Source organism: Dasypus novemcinctus, chromosome 1, assembly GCF_030445035.2.
Source record: "Dasypus novemcinctus isolate mDasNov1 chromosome 1, mDasNov1.1.hap2, whole genome shotgun sequence".
Lineage (NCBI taxonomy): Eukaryota > Metazoa > Chordata > Mammalia > Cingulata > Dasypodidae > Dasypus > Dasypus novemcinctus.
Window position 1 is genome coordinate 67,343,365 of NC_080673.1, and position 23,341 is coordinate 67,366,705.

At 38.0% G+C, this 23,341-nt stretch overlaps 1 protein-coding gene across 1 annotated transcript in view; it reads left to right on the top strand.

Moving 5' to 3' along the window:
* The window catches only part of SCLT1 (sodium channel and clathrin linker 1), a 289,648-nt gene that overhangs the window by 146,240 nt on the left and 120,067 nt on the right, over positions 1–23,341 (top strand). Inside the window, exons 12-13 of the mRNA XM_004466256.4 lie at positions 2,030–2,207; positions 3,498–3,596. Coding sequence (XP_004466313.1) covers positions 2,030–2,207; positions 3,498–3,596 — 277 coding nt within the window. The remainder of the gene's footprint in view (positions 1–2,029; positions 2,208–3,497; positions 3,597–23,341) is intronic.

The following is a 23,341-nucleotide window of genomic DNA, read 5'->3' on the forward strand; positions in this document are numbered from 1 at the left end:
GGTACAACATCAGTCACATGAACCACATCTCAATTAAAAATAACAAGTTTAAGCGATCCTACTGACAATAGATTAAGACTAAGACCTTGCATAATTTTGGGATCCATAACTCGAGCCACCACATCAGTGTACAAGTCTATTGTATCCTTGTGGAATTGATTTTTGTGTGTTGCCTTGTACATGGCCCCTTTGCTGAACTCATTACCTCTAAAAAATTTTCTGGCAGATTTCTTTGGATTTTCTCCAGATAGATCATGTCATCTGCAAAAAGAGATAATATTACTACTTCCTTTCCAATTTGGTGCTGAATTTTTGTCAAATATGTGTTCTGTGCCTGTTGAGATAATCATGTGTGCCTTTTTCCTTCATTTTATTTACGTAATGTATTACAATAATTGATTTTTGTATGTTAACCCACCCTTGTATCACTGGGATAAATCTCACTTGGTTATGGCATATAATCTTTTTAATATGCTGTTGGATTCAGCTTGCTAGTATTTTGTTAAGGATTTTTGCATCTATATTCACAAAGGAATTGGTCTGTAATTTCCTTTTCTTGTGATATCTTTACAAGACATTGGTGTCAATAATGTTGGCCTCATAGTATGAATTAGTAAGTATTACCTCCTCTTAAGTTCTTTGGAAGAGTTTGAGAAGTACTGATGTTATTTTTTTAAGTGTTTGGTAGAATTCACCAGTGAAGCTCTAGTCATGGATTTTTTTTGGTGGAAGGATTTTGATTATTGATTGAACCTCTGTTCTTGTTATAGGTTTGTTGAGGTTTTCTATTTCTTCTTGAGTAAATTTAGGTAATTTGTGAATTGCTAGGAATTCTTCCATTTCTTTTAGGTTATTTATTAGTTAACACACAACTGTTCATAGCATTCTCTTATAATCCTTTAAATTTCTATAAGACCAGTAGTGATATCACAATTTTCCATTCTGATTTTAGTTATTTTTCTTTATCAGTCTAACTAAGTGTCAGTATTATTGATTTTCTTCAAATAACCAACTTTTTGTTTTTCTCTTCTCTATTTCATAAAAGGTAATATTTACAAAGACTGAACCCCAGAAGCTGTTTAAAAAGAAAAAAAAGTAGATTTGGAAAAATATTTGCAGGATAGAAGGCAGACAGAGGGCTAATATTTATAATATTCAAAGAGCTATTATAAAGGAACAAGGAAAGTAAATAACCATCAGAAAAAAATAGCAAAGGATAGGAAGAGGAATTCAAAGTTCTAAATTCACATGGCTAACAAACTTAAGTAAATATGCTTGAACTCCCTAGTTCCCAAGGAAATACAAATTAACAGTGAAATGAGGTTACATCCACTGGACTAAGAGAGGAAAGAGCTTTTGGATATATTGCTTGAAGGGATAGCCACAAAATACTGTTGAATGAGAAAAGCAAGTGCAGAAAAGATGGATACTATGATCTTAATTTTTATTATGCAAATAATTACATTTTTAAAACCTGTGAATAGATGTGTGTGCATTACATGTGTATATGTGTGTACATGTGTGTATATATGTATATAATTATATGAACATGGAGAAAAACATTCAAGTATATATATTAGTAAGTTAACATGGGTTGCCTGGGTAAAGAGTAGGAAAAGAATAGTAAAGGAGAGCCAAGCAAAAAAAAAGTTAAGGAAAAAGACCATAAAAATATAAAGAACAACTCATTCTTTAAGGATTGTTTTATAACATTGTCATAAAACAGTATAATACAGTATGATATCAAAGAAACAAACAATTATAGTCCGACTATCTACGCTCAGTTACAGTCCATCTGCTTATTAGCCATATGACCATAATCAAGTGGTTAACTTCTCTGGATCTGTTTGTTGTTCTTTAAAATGAGGGTAATGAAATCTTCTTTACAGAACGTTATGAAGATCAAATAAGAAAATAAGTGAAAGTACCTGGCACAATTTCTGGCCTATAATAGATGATTAGTAAATCTCCATCTCCCTCTGTCCCTTTAAAAATATTTAACTTACAAAATGTGATTTTTAATTTCTAGATTATGTGTGGCAATCCAAGACACCAACCAATTAAGAGCAGAAAAAACACGTCTGGAAAAACAGAACAGAGAGTTACAAGGAAAGTGCACTGAGTTAGAAAATGAGAAATACGAGGCTATTGTAAGAGCCAGAAATAGCATACAACTCTTAGAAGAAGCTAACCTTCAAAAAAACCAGGTAAGAAAGCTAGTAAACATGTTTAAAAATAATAAAATGCTGAATATTTCTCCATGTGACCTAATAGTAAGAAAAATCAATATCTGTAGAATGAATGTATAAAAATGAAATTGCTACACTTTCCATTAATTGAGATACCATATTCTTGGATGGTAAGACTTAAAATCAGAATATGTTCTAGTCCGTCAGTTTGTCCCAAAATCAATATGTAAATTTCTAAATTTTGTTATGTCCCCCAATCCCTCTAACTAATCTTCATCATCTGTGCTCTCATACTTTAATAAGATCTATTATAGCACTTTCTTATAGTATACTCTATATTTTATTCAGTTAAAACATATGAATCTTATTCATCTTTTTGCCCTGAGCACCTATACAATTACCTTGAGAAAACAGAAGCTTAATTAAAAGGAAGTAAATTTAGTTGTAAAGATTTATCAATAGGAGCCTTAATATTACTGTTCTTTTTTTTTTTTAAACCCTCTAAAATTTGTGATTCCTAGGCTCTCATTATATCATATATTTTGCTTATACCACATCCATATGAATGGTATAGAGTTTACAGAGATCATAAAATAGATAGATTTGTTTTTATTGTTGTTACCTTCATTATGTAGATAGCATTACATTATTAATTCACTTAACCAATATTTATTGAATACCTATTGTATGCATACTGTTCTGCTGGGACATGTGAGAGGTACAAAGGAAATACTTTGTGTTTTAGTTTCCTTGTTACTAAAACAATTACCATGCAATGGATTGGCTTAAACAACAGAAATTTATTAGCTCAAGGTTTTGAGCCTAGGAGACGTCCAAACGAGTCATCATCGAAGCAATGAGAGGAGACAAAGTAATTGGTGTTTACAGTGATGTAGGCATGAGGTGATGAGTACAACTGAAAAACAGCAAAGAATAAAAGAAATACCAGGGATTTTACCAAGGATAAAATATATATTTAATGACTAATTTTGTGTAGGGAGCAAAAGAGTAGTATAATTCAAAAATGAGTCTAGAATTTCCAGCTAGAAATGAGAAGAAATGAATACCAAAGAAAAAGAACAAGTTTTTAGTTAGGGGAAGGGCAATGAGGAGAAAATAAATTTTATTTATGACTTAGGCAATATCTCCAAGTGGAAATGTCCCAGCAATTTATAATAAGGTATTTACTTCTAGGCAAGTGATTTTACCCATTTAATATTATCTTTATTAATGATGATGTGATCTAAAATAACATGAAATAATGGTTTGGTTTTGTTTTGCCTTTTTTTTTTTTTTTTTTTTCTGAAGGCCATGCTTGAAGAGAAGCAGAAAGAAGAAGATATAGAGAAAATGAAAGAAACTGTTTCTCGGCTTGTACAAGATGCTGCCATAAGAACTAGGAAAGAAGTAAGGGATTTTAAATTATACATAAAATTCAATTTTTTTTTCTTCTTTCTCCGTCCATTGTCTGCTCTGTGTGTCCATTCGCTATGTGTTCTTCTGTCTATTGTATTCTCATTAGGTGACTGGCAACCCATCCTGGGACCTTCCGGAGTGGAAGAGAGGTGATCATTCTCTTTTTCCACCTCCGGTTCCTAGTTCCCTACATTTCATATTGTCTCTTTTTTGTTATTGTTGTTGTGTCATCTTGCTGCATCAGCTCTCCATGTGCGTGCACCACTCCCGGGTGGGCTGCATTCCTGTGCGGGGCTGCACTCCTTGCACAGGGGGCACTCCTGTTCAGGGTGACACTCCTTGCACGACCAGCACTCCACGTGGGCCAGCTCGCCACACAGGCCAAATTCAAAATTTAAGTCACAGCTAAATATTCCCAAAGTTTTTGCCTGATGAGCTTAGTTAATTAACTATCAGCTATTTGCATTAATTTTGCTATATTTCAGTAAAAAACATCTTAAGATAGCCTCTGCTGTTGAATGGGAGAGGCCAGGAATATAGTAAGTGTTAACACAGCTGTCATAAAATTTTAAAAACAACGAACTCATAAAAGACAAGAAAACCTACTGTTATTTACAGTATCTTAGAATTTCTCAGGACTGGAGACATGTGGTTTAACTTCTTACTTTATTAGTAAAGAAGTTGAAATTCCCAGGAGGTTATTGATAAATTCAAGTTTGTATACTAGTGATAGATAGAGCCAGAACGTAGACCCATATATTCCTTCGAATACTGAGCCTAGCATTTTTCCAGTAACATCTTGCTGCTGCTTATACAAATTTATGCATTGTGTTGGTCGCAATTCTGTTATCAAGACTTAATCTGTTATCTGCATGTTAAAGTAATGAATTATTATTTCTTTGTTTGGATTGTGAGGCTTATGAAATGTAAAACTGTCTTGGAAATGCAAGTGTGCTTTCATACAAAGAGACATGCAGGACATACACGTATTTTTCTCTTTTCCCCTGGTATGGATATGAATCAGTTCTTAAGTAGTAAAAGTATGAATTAAGTTTATGAGGAATGAACCACAGAAATCCATTTTAAGATAAGAAAACTGAAATATAGAGAAATTTTAAAACTTGCTTAGGGTACCATATCGGGGATGTGGCAGCCTTGAGATGGAAATGTAAGTCTGTCATTTCTAGAGTGCTACTCTCAATCACTATTAGAGATTGTTTCCCATTAGTTTTATTTTTTTTTATTTTTAGGAATTTCCAAACCCATAAAATGAAAGAACAATATAATAAATATCCATTTACCTCTCACCCAGATAACTCAATGTCTTACCATAACATTTCCATCTGTCTTTATATACATATACATACTTGCCTTTGCCAGACAGTCAATGTATGCTGCAGGCATCAAAACACTTTTCTCCTGAATACCTCTGTGTCCTTTTCCCCACAAAAAGGACATTTTACTACACAACTTTTTTTTTTAAAGCCAGGATCTAATCAAAGTTCATGTATCTCATTTGGCTGTTACATCTCTACAGTCTCCATCAACTTATCTTAGTTCTCTGCCTTCTTCTCTGTATGACACACAATCCCGAAGAATCCATGCTAGCTGTCCTGCAGAATTTCCCTCATTCTGGATTAATGTGACTGTTCTTCATAATTAGATTCAGGTCATTTCTGAAAAAGTTCCTCCCACTTCATTGCATTAGGAAGCTGTAATGTCAGGTTATACCTCTTTTAGAGATGCTAAGCTTGACCACATGGTTGAAGTGATAATGCCAGATCTCTCAATTATATGGTTAGTACCTAACTGGCAGAGATACTTTAAGACCATGCAGTTATCCTTTTCTAAGAAAATCTTTCTCCCAGTGATTTTAGAATGCATTGATGATTCTCATCTCAAATAAATATTATATTGGAGGGGGGACTGAAAATGATTATGTTCTAATTCTAACATTTCTTCTATTCATTTATTATTTTTAGCTGTCATTTTTCTGGAACATGTCCCCTGCCATTTTATTATTATCACTATGGGTTCATGGATCTTTTAAAAATTTTTATAAATTATAATCCTTATAATCAATATTCTTTTTTAATCTCAAGTGGGTTTTCTAGTGTTCTTATATAAATAATGTTCCTGTTTCATCTTGAATTTTACCTGTCTCAGACCTGGTATCAGGCACTGTTCTGATAAATATAATTTTCTTAATTCCATATTTTTGTCAGAAACATGAATTAGCAAGCAAAAATTGCAGTTTCCATTTTTACTATAATATTTACATTAAAATGCTTACCTACATAGTCATAAAGATTATTAGATTATTAACTTAAGTGATTAAAAATGAATATTCCTTTCCTTTAAATGAACTCCTATACCATATAGTCCTCCAGTAAATAAAATCGTGTTAATTTTTCTCTTAACCATATTTTCTGTGGCTAAGAAAAAGCAGTATTACTTTCCTTGGTGGACTGAAGTAAACTGAATTTTTTAAGTTTCATCAATTTAAAATATTAGTTAACATGTTTATTTTCTCCCAATCAACTAAGTGGTAGAGTTTCCATTCCTACAAAACAAACAAACAAACAAACAAACAAACAGACCAAGTTGGGGGAGTCAATATGGCTCAGTGGTTGAGCACTGGCTTCCCACAATATGGTTTTTTTTTTTTTTTTTTTTTTTTAATGCCCTCTTTTGGTTATTCACTTTATTTATTTATTTTTTTAATTTTTTAATTTTTTATTGACTTTGTAATAATATTACATTAAAAATATATATGTGAGGTCCCATTCAACTCCACCCCCCCACCCCCCCTCTTCCCCCCCCCCAACAACACTCGTTCCCATCATCATGACACATCCATTGGATTTGGTAAGTACATCTTTGGGCACCTCTGCACCTCATATACATTGGTTCACATCATGGCCCATAGTCTCCTCTATTCCATCATGTAGGCCCTGTGAGTATTTACAATGTCCGGTGATTACCTCTGAAGCACCATCCAGGGCAGCTCCATGTCCCTAAGACGCCTCCACCTCTCATCTCTTCCTGCCTTTCCCCATACCCTTTGTCCATTATGTCCACTTTTCCCAATCCAATGCCACCTCTTCTATGTGGACACTGGATTGGTTGTGTCCATTGCACCTTTATGTCAAGAGGAGGCTCAGATTCCACCTGGATGCTGGATGCAATCCTCCCATTTTCAGTTGTAATCACTCTAGGCTCCATGGTGTGGTGGTTGTCCTTCTTCACCTCCATCTTAGCTGAGTGTGGTAAGTCCAATAAATCAGATTGTAGGTGCTGGAGTCTGTTGAGGCTCAGGATCTGGCTATCACATTGTCAGTCCAGAGATTCAAATCCCCTAAATATATCTTAAACCCCAACATTAACTGCACCTCCAGCACATTAGCATGAAAGTCTTATGAAGGGAGATCCCATCTGAGTCCAGATTCATCACACATAAACACCATTTCCAAAGAGGGGCCATCTGCCCTGGTAGTTAACCCCATCGGCCATGACCATAACTCCCATGGGTCTCTTTAGCCCTCAAAGGAACCAATATCTGCTTTATCTGTCTCTCTGACTCTGCTCAGTTGTGCATGAGGGCAAACCTTCTGCCAGCCTCCAGACTCTTTTTTAGAAACTCGTAGCCATATAAACTCATTTCTCCTTTCCATTTCCCCCTTACTTTAGGTCAAACAGCATTTTAAAGTCATAGTATTTTATGTAGACATGGATATTCTGCTGATCCGCATTGAACCTTCCGTATAAGGTCATTTTCCAGTTGCATCATCAGTTGGTAGTTGATAGTGGTCCCTCGTTGCCAGGGAGGCTCATCCCCGGGTGTCATGTCCCACGCTGGGGGGAAGGCATTGCATTTACATGCTGAGTTTGGCTTCGAGACTGGCCACATTTGAGTAACATGAAGGCTGACAGAAGGAAATTCCCAGGCACAAAGTTGCTCTAGGCCTTGTTATTATTTTGGGTTTATCAGCTCACAAGCATAGTCATTAGTATCAGGGGCTCACTGTTGAACCCTCACTCCCTCCCGGTCCCCACCACTGTACCTGGGAGACTGTCGCTGCTCCCCTAGGGACCACGACAGAGCACCACTGGCCGGGAACCCAGTACCCCCCCTACTGTGGTTTTTAATTGTTGCCACTATGAGTATATCCAAACATTACCATGCACCCTGGACATATGTTCTGTACAGCTCCCTGTCAGTCATATATCATCTGTCATTGGTATCCCATACCAGTATCCCTCCATTGCCATTGTTGAAACACTCTGTGATCCGGAACTCCCCGAAATTTGAAGCCCAATATAATGTCATGGTCCCTTACTAGGGAATGGCATATAGCGATGAGTTTAAAGGATAGATAAAGAACTTGGATAAAGTTAGATAAAGAACTTAGATAAAGAAAGTTGACTTGAAAAAATTCCACATCCTATTTTTTTTTTTTTTTTTTTTTTCCCCCCCCTAATTATTGAGCTTTTCTTCACAGGAGTCCTAGACCACAACAATGTATATATATAATATACAGCACTCCCACACATCCACCAGAAAACCTTTTCCCTTCCACAGTGATACTCTTACGCCCTATTCATATCATATTTACTTAAAGTGATGTACAGAGTCTGAGACATTAGCTTTCTAACAAGGTGACATCTGTATTTACATTATGGTGCATACTTTAGGATACACAGTTCTTTACATTTTTAGTTATCCTATGTTTTACATTATGGTTTACATTATCAGTCTGTCATCTCCTATATGTTATGGTGTAATATTACATGTTTTATATCCATCCTTGTGTACTCTCAAGAAACTCCTCTCTTACCCCCCATTTACTTTGGTTCCACACATTTAACGTCCATTTTCCCTTCCATCTTAGTGCCCTCAGTGATAGCCAACCTCCGTTTCCTGAGGAGCCACTTCCAGAGATAGATGGAATAGTGTTCAGGGCCTAACTTGCTCAACTGCCCCAGTGCCCTGGGAGCCACCCTTTCTCTCGAGGGATACAGTTCCCTCTATTGGATGGCATTAGTCCTCCCCAGGATGTGGGTCCACCCCCACTCTCACTACTTGGGTTTCTACCCCATGGTGTCACCCACTCTGGCAGAATGAGCATTTAGACATTCCCCAGGAGCCCGTCCTGCATCAGACCCTCCCCTCCGAGCATTCTAAACAGGTAACCCTCTTTATTATATTTTGATATGATTTTCTCGGCATTTTACTCTCCACCAACACCTGACCCTCTCCTGGTTCGTATGCTACCCCTCCCTCCCCCCACTTTTGGGCAACGTTACCCACCCGTCCCTCCCCAGCCACCCTCAAACCCGCAAAGCCCCAAGCAAAGGCAACCCCTTGCCCCCCTTTTATCTCTTCTTTGTGTTCATACTTACCACCATCTCGTCTTAAATTCCACCCCTGCAGACATCGGCTCATATCCTTCCTCCACCCTCCGATTTCCTGCAAGCCTATCGTTCAGTCTCTTGCTATCTAGGGCAGCTTGTTTATTTCATATCATTGAGGTCATGTAGTATTTGTCCTTCAATGTCTGGGTTGCTTCACTCAACATAAGGTTCTCAAGATTCATCCATGTTATCACATGTGTTTGTAGTGTGTTTGTTCTTACAGCCGAGTAGTATTCCATTGTGTGTATATACCACATTTTATTGATCCACTCGTCTGTTGATGGGCATTTGGGTTGATTCCAACTTTTGGCAATAGTGAACAATGCTGCTATGAACATTGGTGTACATATATTGGTTTGTGTTCTTGTTTTCAGTTCTGCTGGGTATATTCCCAGCAGTGGTATTGCTGGGTCATATGGCAAATCTATGGCTAGTTTTTTGAGAAACCGCCATACTGTTCTCCAGAATGGTTGGATCCTTCTGCATTCCCACCAGCAGTGGATGAGTGTTCCCCTTCCTTCACATCCTCTCCAGCACTTGTATTCTTCTGTTTTTTTCATAGCTGCCAATCTTATGGGTGTAAGATGGTATCTCATTGTGGTTTTGATTTGCATTTCCCTGATAGCTAGAGATTTGGAACATTTTTTCATGTGCTTTCTTGCCATTTGTATTTCTTCTTCGGAGAAGTGTCTGTTTAAGTCTTTTTCCCATTTTTTAAATGGATTGTTTATCTTTTTATTTTCAAGATGTAGGAGTTCTTTATATATGCAAGTTATAAGTTTCTTATCAGATATCTGATTGCCAAATATTTTCTCCCACTGTGTGGGCTCCCTTTTTACTTTCTTGACAAACTCCTTTGAGGTGCAGAAGGCTTTAATTTTGAGGAAGTCCCATTTATCTATTAGTTCTTTTGCTGCTCGTGCTTTTGGTGAGATATTCATAAATCCATTACCTATTACAAGGTCCTGTAGATGTTTCCCTACACTGCTTTCTAAGGTTTTTATGGTCTTGGCTTTTATATTTAGGTCTTTGATCCATCTTGAGTTGATCTTTGTATAAGGTGTGAGATGGTAATCCTCTTTCATTCTTCTACATATGGCTATCCAGTTCTCCAGACACCATTTGTTGAATAGGCCACTCTCTCCCAGTTGAGAGGGTTTGGTGGCTTTATCGAATATTATGTGGTTGTATATGTGAGGTTCTATATCAGAGCTTTCAATTCGATTCCATTGGTCTATATGTCTCTCCTTATGCCAATACCATGCTGTTTTCACCACCGTAGCTTTATAGTATGTTTTGAAGTCAGGTAGTGTGATTCCTCCAATTTCGTTTTTCTTTTTCAGTATGTCTTTGGCTATTCGGGGTCTCTTTCCTTTCCAAATAAATTTCATAGTTAGTTTTTCTAGTTCCTTAAAGAAGGCTGCATTGATTTTTATTGGGATTGCATTGAATGTGTAGATCAATTTTGGTAGGATAGACATCTTAATAATGTTCAGTCTTCGTATCCATGAACAAGGAATAGTCTTCCATTTATTTAGGTCTTCTTTGATTTCCTTGAACAATCTTGTATAGTTCTCAGTGTATAAGTTCTTTACCTCTTTAGTTAAATTTATTCCTAAGTATTTGATTTTTTTATTTACTATTGTGAATGGTATTTGTTTCTTGATTTCCTCCTGATCTTGCTCATTATTGGTGTACAGAAATGCTACTGATTTTTGCGCATTGATCTTATAACCTGCGACTTTACTAAACTCATTTATGAGTTCTAGAATCTTCGTTGTAGATCTCTCAGGGTTTTCTATGTATAGGATCATGTCATCTGCAAATAATGAAATTTTGACTTCTTCCTTTCCAATTTGAATGCCTTTTATTTCTGGTTCTTGCCTCAGTGCTCGAGCAAGTACTTCTAAGACAATGTTAAATAGGAGCGGCGACAGTGGGCATCCTTGTCTTGTTCCTGAGTTTAGAGGGAAGGAGTCTAGGATTTCTCCATTGTAAACAATATTGGCTTTAGGTTTTTCATATATACTCTTTATCATGTTCAAAAAATTTCCTTGTATTCCAATCATTTGGAGTGTTTTTATCAAGAAAGGGTGCTGTATTTTGTCAAATGCTTTTTCTGCATCAATAGATATAATCATGTGATTTTTTTCCTTCAATCTGTTTATATGGTGTATTACGTTGATTGATTTTCTTATGTTGAACCATCCTTGCATACCTGGGATGAATCCCACTTGGTCGTGGTGTATAATTCGTTTAATGTGTTGTTGAATACGATTAGCAAGTATTTTGTTAAGTATTTTTGCGTCTAGGTTCATTAGAGAAATTGGTCTGTAATTTTCCTTTCTTGTGATGTCTTTGTTTGGCTTTGGTACTAGGGTAATGTTGGCATCATAGAAGGAGTTGGGTAATGTTCTTTCTGTTTCGATGGTTTGGAATAGTTTCAGCAGGATTGGTGTCAGTTCTTTCCGGAATGTTTTATAGAATTCACCTGTGAAGCCATCTGGCCCTGGGCTCTTCTTAGTTGGGAGATTTTTAATAACTGATTCTATCTCTCTGCTTGTGATTGGTTTGTTAAGATCATCAATTTCTTCTTTTGTCAATATGGGCTGTTTATGTGTTTCTAGGAATTTGTCCATTTCCTCTAGATTGTCATTTTTGTTGGAATATAGTTTTTCAAAATATCCTCTTATGATAGTCTTTATTTCTGTGGGGTCAGTGGTGATATCGCCTTTCTCATTTCTTATTTTGTGTATTTGCATCTTCTCTCTTTTTTTCTTTGTTAGTGTTGCTAAAGGTTTGTCAATTTTGTTAATCTTCTCAAAAAACCAGCTCTTGGTCTTGTTTATCTGTTCAAGTGCTTTCTTATTTTCTATTTCATTTAGTTCTGCTCTTATCTTTGTTATTTCCTTCCTTCTTCTTCCTGTTGGGTTACTTTGTTGTTGTTTTTCTAATTCCTTCAAATGTGCAGTTAGTTCTTCAATTTTTGCTCTTTCTTCTTTTTTGATATATGAATTTATGGCTATAAACTTCCCTCTCAGTACTGCTTTTGCTGCATCCCATAAATTTTGGTATGTTGTGTTATCATTATCATTTGTTTCAAGGTAGTCATTGATTTCTTTTGAGATTTCCTCTTTGACCCACTGTTTTTCTAAGAGTGTGTTGTTTAATTTCCAAATCGTGGTGTGAAATCTGGGCTTCTTTCCCTTGCAAATCTCCAGCTTGACTCCACTGTGGTCAGAGATAATGTTTTGTATGATTTCAATCTTTCTGAATTCGTTCAGCCTTTCTTTGTGGCCTAGCATATGATCTATCTTGGAGAATGATCCATGTGCGCTTGAGAAAAATGTATATCCTGCTGTGTTTGGGTGTAGCGATCTATATATGTCTATTAGATCGAGCTCCTCTAATATACTATTCAGATGTTTTGTGTCTTTGGTGATTCTCTTTTGAGATGTTCTGTCCAGAATTGATAGTGGTGTATTAAAATCCCCCACTATAATTGTAGATGTATCTATTCTTTCACTTAGTTTTTCCAGCGTTTGCCTGACGTATTTAGAGGCACCCTTGTTAGGGGCATAGATATTTATGATTGTTCGATCTTCTTGACAGATTTTCCCTTTGACTAAAATGTAGTATCCTTCTTTGTCTCTCACAATTGTTTCACATTTAAAGTCTATTTTGTCTGATATTAATATAGCTACTCCTGCCTTTTTTTGGTTATTGTTAGCTTGTATGATTGTTTTCCAGCCTTTCACTTTCAATCTCCATGCGTCTCTGGGTCTAAGATGTGTCTCTTGTAGACAGCATATGGATGGGTCATATTTCCTTATCCAGTGTCCCAGTCTGAATCTTTTGATAGGTGAGTTTAATCCATTGACATTCAGTGTTATTACTATCAAGGAATTATTTGTGTTAGCCATATTTTGATTGGATTTGTGTTTGTCATATTTTGTTTGTATATTTTTTTTTGTCTTTTTTGTTGTTGTTGTTGGTCTTATACTCTCCTCCAACTTTGCCTTTCCTGTTTTTTCCTTTCTTCCTGCAGAACTCCCTTTAGAATTTCTTGAAGGGGAGGTTTCTTGTTGGTATACTCTTTCAGTTTCTGTTTGTCTGCGAATATTTTGAACTCTCCATCATGTTTGAATGCTAGTTTAGCTGGATAGAGTATTCTTGGTTGGAAATTTATTTCCTTTAGTACCTGGACTATATCATACCACTGTCTTCTTGCCTCCATGGTTTCAGAAGAAAAATCAGCACTTAATCTAATTGAGCTTCCCTTGTATGTGATGGTTTTCTTTTCTCTTGCTGCTTTTAGGATCTTCTCTTTGTCTTGAGCATTGGATAATTTGACAAGTATATGTCTTGGGGTGGGCCTGTTGGGGTTTATGACTTGTGGAGTGCGCTGTGCTTCTTGGATATGTACATCTGTCTCTTTCAGTAGATTTGGGAAGTTTTCAGTCATTATTTCCTGCAACACTCTTTCTGACCCCTTTCCCTTCTCTTCACCTTCTGGAATGCCTATAATACGTATGTTTGAGCGTTTTGCATTGTCATTCAGGTCCCTAAATCCTAATTGGATTTTTTCTATCTTCTTATTGACCCCTTCTACTATCTGTTTGATTTCTGATGTACTGTCTTCCACATCACTAATTCTCTGCTCTGTCTCTTCTAGTCTGCTGATATTTGCTGCAAGTGTATTTTTGATTTCTTGAACTGTGGTGTTCATTCCCATCATATCTGTTATGTTTTTGCGTATGTCTGCAATTTCCCCTCCAAGTGATGTCTTCATGTTGTTAACCTCTTTCATTACTGCATCAAATTTGTCGGTGATAAATGTTCTGAGATCTTTCATTGCTTGTGCCAAGTTTTGCTCCCCTTCGTGATTATTGGTTTGTTGATTGGATTCAGCCATGTTTTCCTGATTATTGGTTTGGTTCGTAGATTTTTGTTGCTTTCTGGTCATCTCTTTATTTTGACGAATTTAATCAGTTCCTTAGCTTCTTTGTCTGCTCTTGGAGGTTAATTAGTTGTTATTTTTGCACAGGTGTTATATCTTCTCTTTGTCACTTTTATCTTCTTATTCTAGTTACTTGTTGTTGGTTAAGTTCACTTTAGAGGAAAGTATTAGTGTTGGGGAAAGGCAATTGTGTAAGCAAGGGAAAAGTGTAAAGTTGTATTGGTGATGTATGTTAATAAAGCAGGAATATGAGATCTGGAAGGATGGAGGTTAGATTCATGTAGATTGTATAGAGTTATAGCTGTAGGTAGAGTACCTTTTATGAAGTTGATGACTGAATTTGGGAGGAATATGGTATGAACTACACAGCTATTGTTTTCATGAGAGAGGGAAAAAGAAAAGAAAGGTAATAGTTTCAAGAGTGGATAATAGACAGAAAACAGAACAAAGGTATTAGAAATTAAGAGTTAGAGACTTTGTGGATCAAAGAACGGGAGGTGGGGGGTGGAATATAGGAGAGACAGTAGATGATAGTGGATATCAAGATGCAGGGGAAGGGGGATAGTGTAGGTAGCCTAAATCAGTTCACACAGAAATGAGGCAGTGGAGGATGGGAAAACCCAGCAAATGTGAGGTGTTCCCTGTAGCACCTATTGTATACTTGAATTAAAGTAAAAATAAGTGGAAGATGAGGGACAAGAGGGAAAGAGAAAACCGAAAAAAAAAACAAAAAAAAAAAAAACAAACTAATTATAATAGAGAAAAAAGAAAGGCAAGAAGAAATGAAGAAAGAAAAAGAGGATGGGCAAACGGTGGGGAACGGATAGGGAGAAGAGAGATACAGGTACACACGTGTCACAATTGCAACACTATCTAAAACAACAACTTCCCCCCGCTTTGCCCTAAAACCCCCCCGTCTGTCTGCCCAAATGGGTCTGCAAGCACCTCCCTTCCCACAAACCCCCAATAGGCCGCCCAGGGCCCACGAACTCCCCAGTACTGCAGATGCTAAAAAAAAAAAAAAAAAAAAAAAAATTAAGTAAAATTAAAAAAAAAAACAAACAAACAAACAAACAAAAAAAAAACAAAAAAAAACAGAAACCCCTCCGCAGGCCCGGCTCCGCCCGCCGCGGAGGCTTGGACCGGCTCTGCCCGGCTCCTCAGGCCGCCTTGGCCTGGCCTGGCTCCGCCCAGCTCCGCTCGCTACAGCGGCCCAGCCGGCTCCGGCATCCACCTCCCGCCACCGCGGCCTGGACCGGCCCTGCCCGGCTCCGTACCCGCCGCGGCCTGACCCGGGCCCGCCCGGCTCCAAACGCTACCGCGGCCCGCAGCCGGGGCCTGCACCGGCCCCGCCCGGCTCCAAGCGCTACCGCGGCCCGCAGCCGGGGCCTGCACCGGCCCCGCCCGGCTCCAAGCGCTACCGCGGCCCGCAGCCGGGGCCTGCACCGGCCCCGCCCGGCTCCAAGCGCTACCGCGGCCCGCAGCCGGGGCCTGCACCGGCCCCGCCCGGCTCCAAGCGCTACCGCGGCCCGCAGCCGGGGCCTGCACCGGCCCCGCCCGGCTCCAAGCGCTACCGCGGCCCGCAGCCAGGGCCTGCACCGGCCCCGCCCGGCTCCAAACGCTACCGCGGCCCGGCCCGGCCTGGCTCAGCCCCACCGAGCGGGGCTAGATGCCTCGTCTCCGCCTACCCAAGAAGGGAATCCTCTGCAGGTAGCTGGGATCTCCGTGTATATTTCACAGACGAATCCTCTCTGTTACCTTCCCTCCAAATCGATGTCCAGACACCTCCGGACCAGCAAAAATCCCGAAACAATCCGGTCCCAAAGAGTCTCCAACGCCGCCCAGCCGAATCCCTGCAGAAGACTCTAACAGGGATGTTCACTCAGCCCCCACAATATGGTTTTAATCCCCAGCCTGTTAACTCAAAAAAAAGTATATTATCTATTATATTGTCACCATTTGACTGAAACCAGATAATTTCCTATGATAAAATTTCTAATTTGAGGCAAATTCAAACTAAAGCCTGTTTTTCTTTATTCCTAATCTTATCTTTTCTGTAGGAATCCATGTCCTATTCTGAGAGATGAGAATACAATAACTTCAGACCGTAACCTAAAATAGTCTTCATGGCATATTAAAAAATAGATTTTAATATATTTTGAGTAGTATGTGTTTTCATACTACTCATGGTATGAGGACTCCTCTAATTGTATTTCCTAATTCTAAAATAAATTCACATTGCTTTTATGGTTGGTGAAGATTGTGTTTTACTTGAACCTTTACATAATTTCAGTGTAATTTTCAAAAATATTGTCTCTATATTCAGTTCAAACTTCTATAAACATGAATATTTATCTTCCTCCAGAAATCTAATTATTTCCCCATCTAAATGGTCCTACCAAGCATTGGAGGCTCAACATTTCTGAAACTGAACTTGCTTTCTTACTCCCAAATCTGCTAGCCACAGATATTACCCTTAATTTTTTTTTATATCCAGCTTTTTCCTGATATTCCAACTTTTCCTTCAGAAGTTGTTGTTGGGCACTTTCTATGTGCCAAGAACTTTGCTGGGTCCCTGCTCTCTCTGAGTTCCCCACAGTTGCTAAATTGATTTATTTTTAAGTAAATATTTCTAGATATTAAAAGTAATAATAGGAAGATGGCATTCAGAATAGGCAGGCAAGGCTTAACTCTTTTCACAGAAAAAACAACCAAGAAAGAACAAAAGGTGGCCCAGGGACCTGCTTTGGGAATCTGCAGACCAGGAGAGTACTGCACATCCCCCAGGAGGGTGAGGGACAGAGAGAAAAAGAAGCTGAAGCAAAAACTGAGATACTAACTACTGCAATGGGAATGGCACCCATGCCCCACCCTCAGGGCTAACAGCATGGATAAAACCCATGGTTCACTGCAGCCAGCTGAGAGGGGAACAGATGTCTTTCTGCCTGCGAAGAGGAAGGGTACGGTGGAGGGTAAAGAGTAGTTTCTCTTCAATGAATTTGCCAAGCAGCACCTACTTTGAATCTTGACTCTGGCCAGACCAGAATTACCAGCAAGTAAAGGTTGAAAGAATCGCCTCCGTGGAAAGAGTTGCTGATGGGCACCAACTGCTGTTCAGCCAGGAAACTGCAAGGAGAAAAGCTATTAGGTGTCTCTTGTCCCAAACTCCTGGGAACAGGTCTGCACCCCATTAGTGAGTTCCTGGCCCTATTTTGATAACTTAAAAGGGGCAATTTTAAAGAATTAGAATATGTTGAACCAAAAATCAAAGATCCATGAAACAAAACCACCAGATAAGAGAGTAAACTTGATCATTAAAGTAGGTTCACCAACATATCAGATGCCTAAGCATTAGCAAAAATTCACAAACCATGCTAAGAAACAGGAAGATATGGCCCAGCCAAAGGAACAAAACAAAAATCCTGACAAGACATACTATTTAAGACAACTAATCAATAATAATCACAAATCTCCTAAATCAATTCAAGAAGTTGAAGGAAAATATAACTAAATAGATAAAGGATATTAAGAAGACACTGGATAAACATAAAGAACAGTGTGAAAGCCTGCAAAGAATAGTAAGACTTATGGGAATGAAAGACATAATGGATGATATTTAAAATACATTAGAGAGACAATGAGCAGACACAATGCATAGACACAGTGAGCTAACAATAAGCAGACAGACAAGGGAGCCATCTTGGGGGAAGAATAAAATGATTAAAACTTTTTAAAAAATTACACTAGAGATGGGAAGCAGGAAGCCAAGGCCTGGGGTGCACGTGGTGGTGATATCAGCCACCAGTGCTGTAGAACCAGGGCCTCTGGGAGCTGCTGCCAACCCCTTGCCCATTCTGGACCAAGCTACCACTCCAGGGGGCTTGTTTTGGCCCATCAATGTTGAGGATGAGGAGCAGAAGCCCACTGAGATCGAGTTGCTGTGCATGGTATGACACACCTACTCACCAAGATCTCCCTCTTCAGAGAAATAAACATGAGCTCCTTTACTTGTGAGCAATGTGGCTGGAACAATGCAGAGATTCAGTGGGCAGACAGGATCCAGGACTACTCCAGCTATGCTTTGACCATCAGGGCCCAGGAGGACATGAGCAGAAAAGTGGTAAAGATTAACTCCTTCCCCACAAGGATCCCTGAGCTAGATTTTTAAATTCCTGCTTTCAGCCAGAAGGGAGCTCTGACCACTGTTTAAAGATTGATTAGCCATGATATCTCTGGCCTGCAGCAGAACCAGCACACACAAAGGGCAAAGGAAGAAACCATTGCTGAAAGAATTGAGGAGTTCATTGTCAAACTGAAGGAGCTAGAGCAAGCGTTCCTCCCCTTTCACGAGGATCATTAATAATCCCTTGGGGAACAGCTTTGTTGAAAATCCACATGCTCCTGGGAAAGATAATGTATGCTAGTGGTCACACACCAAAAGACTGCACAGCAAGAAGAGGTACTGGAGATCCAGGCACAGGTATGAGAAGAGAAGAATTAGTGAAATCAAACATACACATTAACTGTGTCCCAGAAGGGGAAGAGAACAGAAAAGGGGCAGAATGATTACCTGAGGAAATAATGACTGAAAACTTTCTAACCCTTGTGAAAGACATAAATATCAGTATCCAAGAAGGACAACACACACCAAACAGAATAAATCCAAATAAACCAACTCTGAGACACCTACTATTCAGAATGACAAATACCAGAAATAGAGGATTCTGAAAACAGCAAGAAAAAAAGCAAAGAATCACATACAAGGGATCCTCAATAAGATTAAGTGCCAACTTACCGAAACCATGGAGGCAAAAAGAAAGTACTGCACTGTATTCTAGGTACTGAAAGAAAAGAACTGCCAACCAAGAATTCTTTATCTGGCAAAACTGTCCTTGAAAAATGAGGGTGAGTTTAAAGTCTTCACAGGCAAATAAAATCTGAGAGTATGTTACCAAAACAACAGATTCACAAGACATACTAAAGAAATGGTAGAGCCTGAAAGGAAGAAACAAGGGTGAGAGACTTGGAGAAGAGTGTAGAAGTGAAGATTATTAGTAAATGTAACTTTAAGGGTGAAAAGACAGACAATAATAAGATTATGACAACAGCAAGCCAAAAGATAAAATGGACAAAGTAAGTAATGCTATTATAGTAATAGCGTTGAAAGTTAATGGGTTGAATTCCCCAATCAAAAGACATGAATTGACAGAATAAATTTAAAAATATGAGCCATTTATATGCTGTGTGCAAAAGACTCATCTCCAATGTTAGGACACATTGGGCTGAAAGTGAAAGTTTGGAGAAAGATTTTCCACACATGGGGCTGAAAGTGAAAGTTTGGAGAAAGATTTTCCACACAAAAATCTGAAGGAGCAATACTAATATCGGACAAAATAGATTTTAAACACCAAACTTATAAGAGATGAAGAGTGTCTTGATATATGAATAAAAGGAGCAATTCACCAAGAATTTAATAAATATTTGTGCACCTAACCTGGGTGCCCCAATATATATGAGGCACACACTGGCAAAACCAAGGGGAAAATAAACATCTCTATGATAATAGTTGGAGACTTAAATACACCACTCTCTGCACTGGATAATACATCTGGAAAGGGGATAAATAAGGAAACAGAGCTTGAATAATATGATAATTGAACCAGACCTAACAAACATTTATAGTGCATTATATCCCAAAACAGGGTACACATCCTTCTCAAGGATAGACATACATTGTGTCATAAGACAGGTCACAGTAAATATAAAGATCACAATCATACACAACACTTTGTCTGATCATAATGGAATAAAGCTGGAAATTACTAACAGAAAAAGAGAAAATTCACAAAGACATGGATATTAAACAACATGCTCTTAATCATTGGGTCAAAGAAGAAATGGCAAGAGAATTCATAAATATCTTGAGAAGAATAAAAGCAAGAACACAACATTCAAAACCCATGGGATACAGCAAAGGCATTGCTGAGAGGGGAATTTATAGCCCTTAATGCTAACATTAAAAAAGAAGAAAGAGCTAAAATTTAATACATAACTGCACATAACTGGAGAACCTACAAAAAGAAGAATAAACTAACCCCAAACTAAGATGAAGGAAAGAAATTAAAAAGATCAGAGCAGAAATAAATGAAATTGAGAACAAAAAAACAATAGAGAATTAACAAAATTAAAAGTTCTTTGAGAACATCAAGAAAATCGAGAAATCCTTAGCTAGACTGGCAAAGAAAAACAGAGAATATGCAAATAATTAATATCAGAAATTAGAGGGGAGACATTACCCCTGGCCCCCACAGAAAAAGGAAACATCTGAGAGAATACGATGAATAACTAGGAACAAAACTATATGCAACAAACTACACAACAAAGACGAAATGGACAAATTCCCAGAAATACACCAACCACCCATACTGACCTTAGAAGACTTAGAAGACCTCAACAAACCAATCACGGGTAAAGAGACTGAAAACAGTCATCAAAAACCTCCAAAGATGAAAAGCCCAGGATCGGATAGCTTCAGAGGTGAATTAAACCAGTCATTCAAAGATGATCTAATGCCAGTCTTCCTCAAGTTCTTCCAAAAACTGGACAGGAATGTTACCAAACTCATACTATGAAGCCAACATCACCCCAATACCAAAAGCAGATAAATATACTACAAAAAAAGAAAATTATAGACCAATTTCTCTAATGGATATAGATGCAAAATTCCTCAAGAAAATACTTGCAAACTGAATCCAAAAACACATTAAAAGAAGTATATACCACAATAAAGTTGGATTTATCCAAGATACGCAACAGTGCTTCCACACAAGAAAATCAATTAGTGAAATAAATCACATTAATAAATTAAAGAAGAAAAATCACCCGATCATCTTGATTGATTCAGAAAAGGCATTTGACAAAATATAGCATCCTTTCTTGATAAAAACATTCCAAAAGGTAGGCATAGAAGGAAGCCTTCTCAACATGGTAAAGTGCATGTATGAAAAACCCACAGCTAATACTGTACTCAATGGTAAAAGACTGAAACCATTCCTTCTGAGATACAGAACAAGACAGGGATGCCCCCTGGCACTACTTTTTTCCATTATTGTGCTAAAAGTTCCAGTAGAGCAGTTAGGCAAGATAAAGAAATAAAAAGCATGTAAATAGGAAAGGAAGAAGTAAAACTGTAACTATTCACTGATGATGTGATCCTATATCTAGAAAATCCCAAAAAATCAACAACAAAGCTACTAGAACTAATAGATGAGTTCAGCAAAGTGCTGGGATACAAGATTAATATGCAAAAACTCAGCCGCTTCTAAACACTACTGATGAGCAATCTGAAGAGGAAGTGAGAAAAAATTCCATTATAATAGCCACTAAAACAATCAAATATTTAGGAATAAACTTAACCAAGAATGTAAAGGACCTGTATTCAGAAAACTACAAAACATTGCTTAAAGAAACCAAAGAAGACCTAAATAAATGGAAGGGCATTCCATGTTCATGCATGTGAAGACTAAGTATCGTTAAGCTGTCAATTCTACCCAAACTCATTTACAGATTGAATATAATACCAATAAAAATCCTAAAAGCCTTTTTTGCAGAAATGAAAAAGCCAATTATAAAATTTATTTGGAAGGATAAGGGACCCCAAATAGCCAAAAATATTTTTAAAAAGAGGAATGAAGTTGGAGGACTCTCAATTCTTGACTTTAAAGCATATTACTTAACTACAGTTGTTAAGAACAGCAAGGTACTGGCATAAAGACAGACAGATTGACCAATGGAACTGAATCAGGAACTCAGAAATAGACCCTCACACTAAGTCAAGTGATTTTTGACAAGGCTTTCAAGCCAACCTAGCCAGGCCAGAACAATTTATTTAACAAATAGTGCTGGTAGAACTGGCTATCCATATCCAAAAGAAAAGGAACCCCTGTTTCATACCTTATAGAAAAATTAACTCAAAATGGATCAAAGACCTAAATATAAAAGCTATATCCATAAAACTTCTAGAAGAAAATGTAGGGAAACATCTTCAAGATCTTGTGGTAGGCAGTCATTTCTTAAACCTTATTAAAAAAGCACAAGCAAATGAAAGAAAAACAGATAAATGGGACTGCCTCAAAAACATTTTATTCTTCAAAAAACTTTGTAAAGAAAGTAAAAAGGCAGCCTACTCAATGAGAAAAAATATTTGGAAACCATATATCCAACAAGGCTCTGATAACCATGTTATTTGAAGAGTTCATACAACTCAACAATAAAAAGACAAGTAACCCAATTTAAAAATGGGCAAAAGACTTGAATAGACATTTCTCCAAAGAGGAAATACAAATGGCCAAAAAGCACTTCAAAAGATGTTCAGGATCACTAGCTATTAGGGAAATGCAAATTAAAATGACGAGATACTCTTTCACAACTTATAAAATAGCCATGATTAAAAAAAAAAAAAAAAAAACCAGAAAACTACAAGTGCTAGAGAATTAGGAATACTCCTTCACTGTTGGTGCAAATGTAGAATGGTGCAGCCTCTGTGGAGGACAGTTTGGCAGTACCTCAAGAAGCTGATTATAGAACTGCCGTATGATCCAGCAACCCTATTATTAGGAATATACCTAGAAGAACTGAAAGCAAGCATGCAAACTGACATTTGCACACCATGTTCATAGCAGAATTATTCACAAGTGTCCATCAACTAATGAATGGCTAAACAAAATGTGGTATGTACATCTGTATTAGTCAGCCAAAGGGGTGCTGATGCAAAATACCAGAAATTGGTTGGTTTTTATACAGGATATTTATTTGGGGTAGGAGCTTACAGATACCATGCCATAAAGCATATGTTTCTTCCCTCACCAAAGTCTATTTTCACATGTTGGAGCAAAATGGCTGCCAACATCTTGCAAGGGTTCAGGTTTCCTGAGTTCCTCTGGGCTCAGCTCCTCTGTTTTCTCCATAAGATCAGCTGTAGACCATGAGGCTCTCTAGGCTTTGCCTCTCTCCACAAGGTTAGCTATAGACTATTAGGCAAACGGCTCTGTCTCTCTCCCTGGGGCTTCTGTCCTGTCTAAGGAGCCGTCTCTATTCCTCTGTGTTCTTCTCCTGGCTCAGGTCCTCTCTTCCCAGGGCTTGCTTCTTTTTCCTCTGTGTGCTGACTTTCTGGGAGTCCAGCTTAAGACTTCAGCATCAGACTCCTTATTTCAAAAGCTCCAACTCTGTCCTTTGTCATGCCTAACCTTGGTACGTGGGGACTCAACACCCTAATGACATGGCCCAATCAAAGCCCTAATCATAACTCAATCACACCCAGTAATAGACCACATTAGAAACATAATCCAATATCTATTTTTGG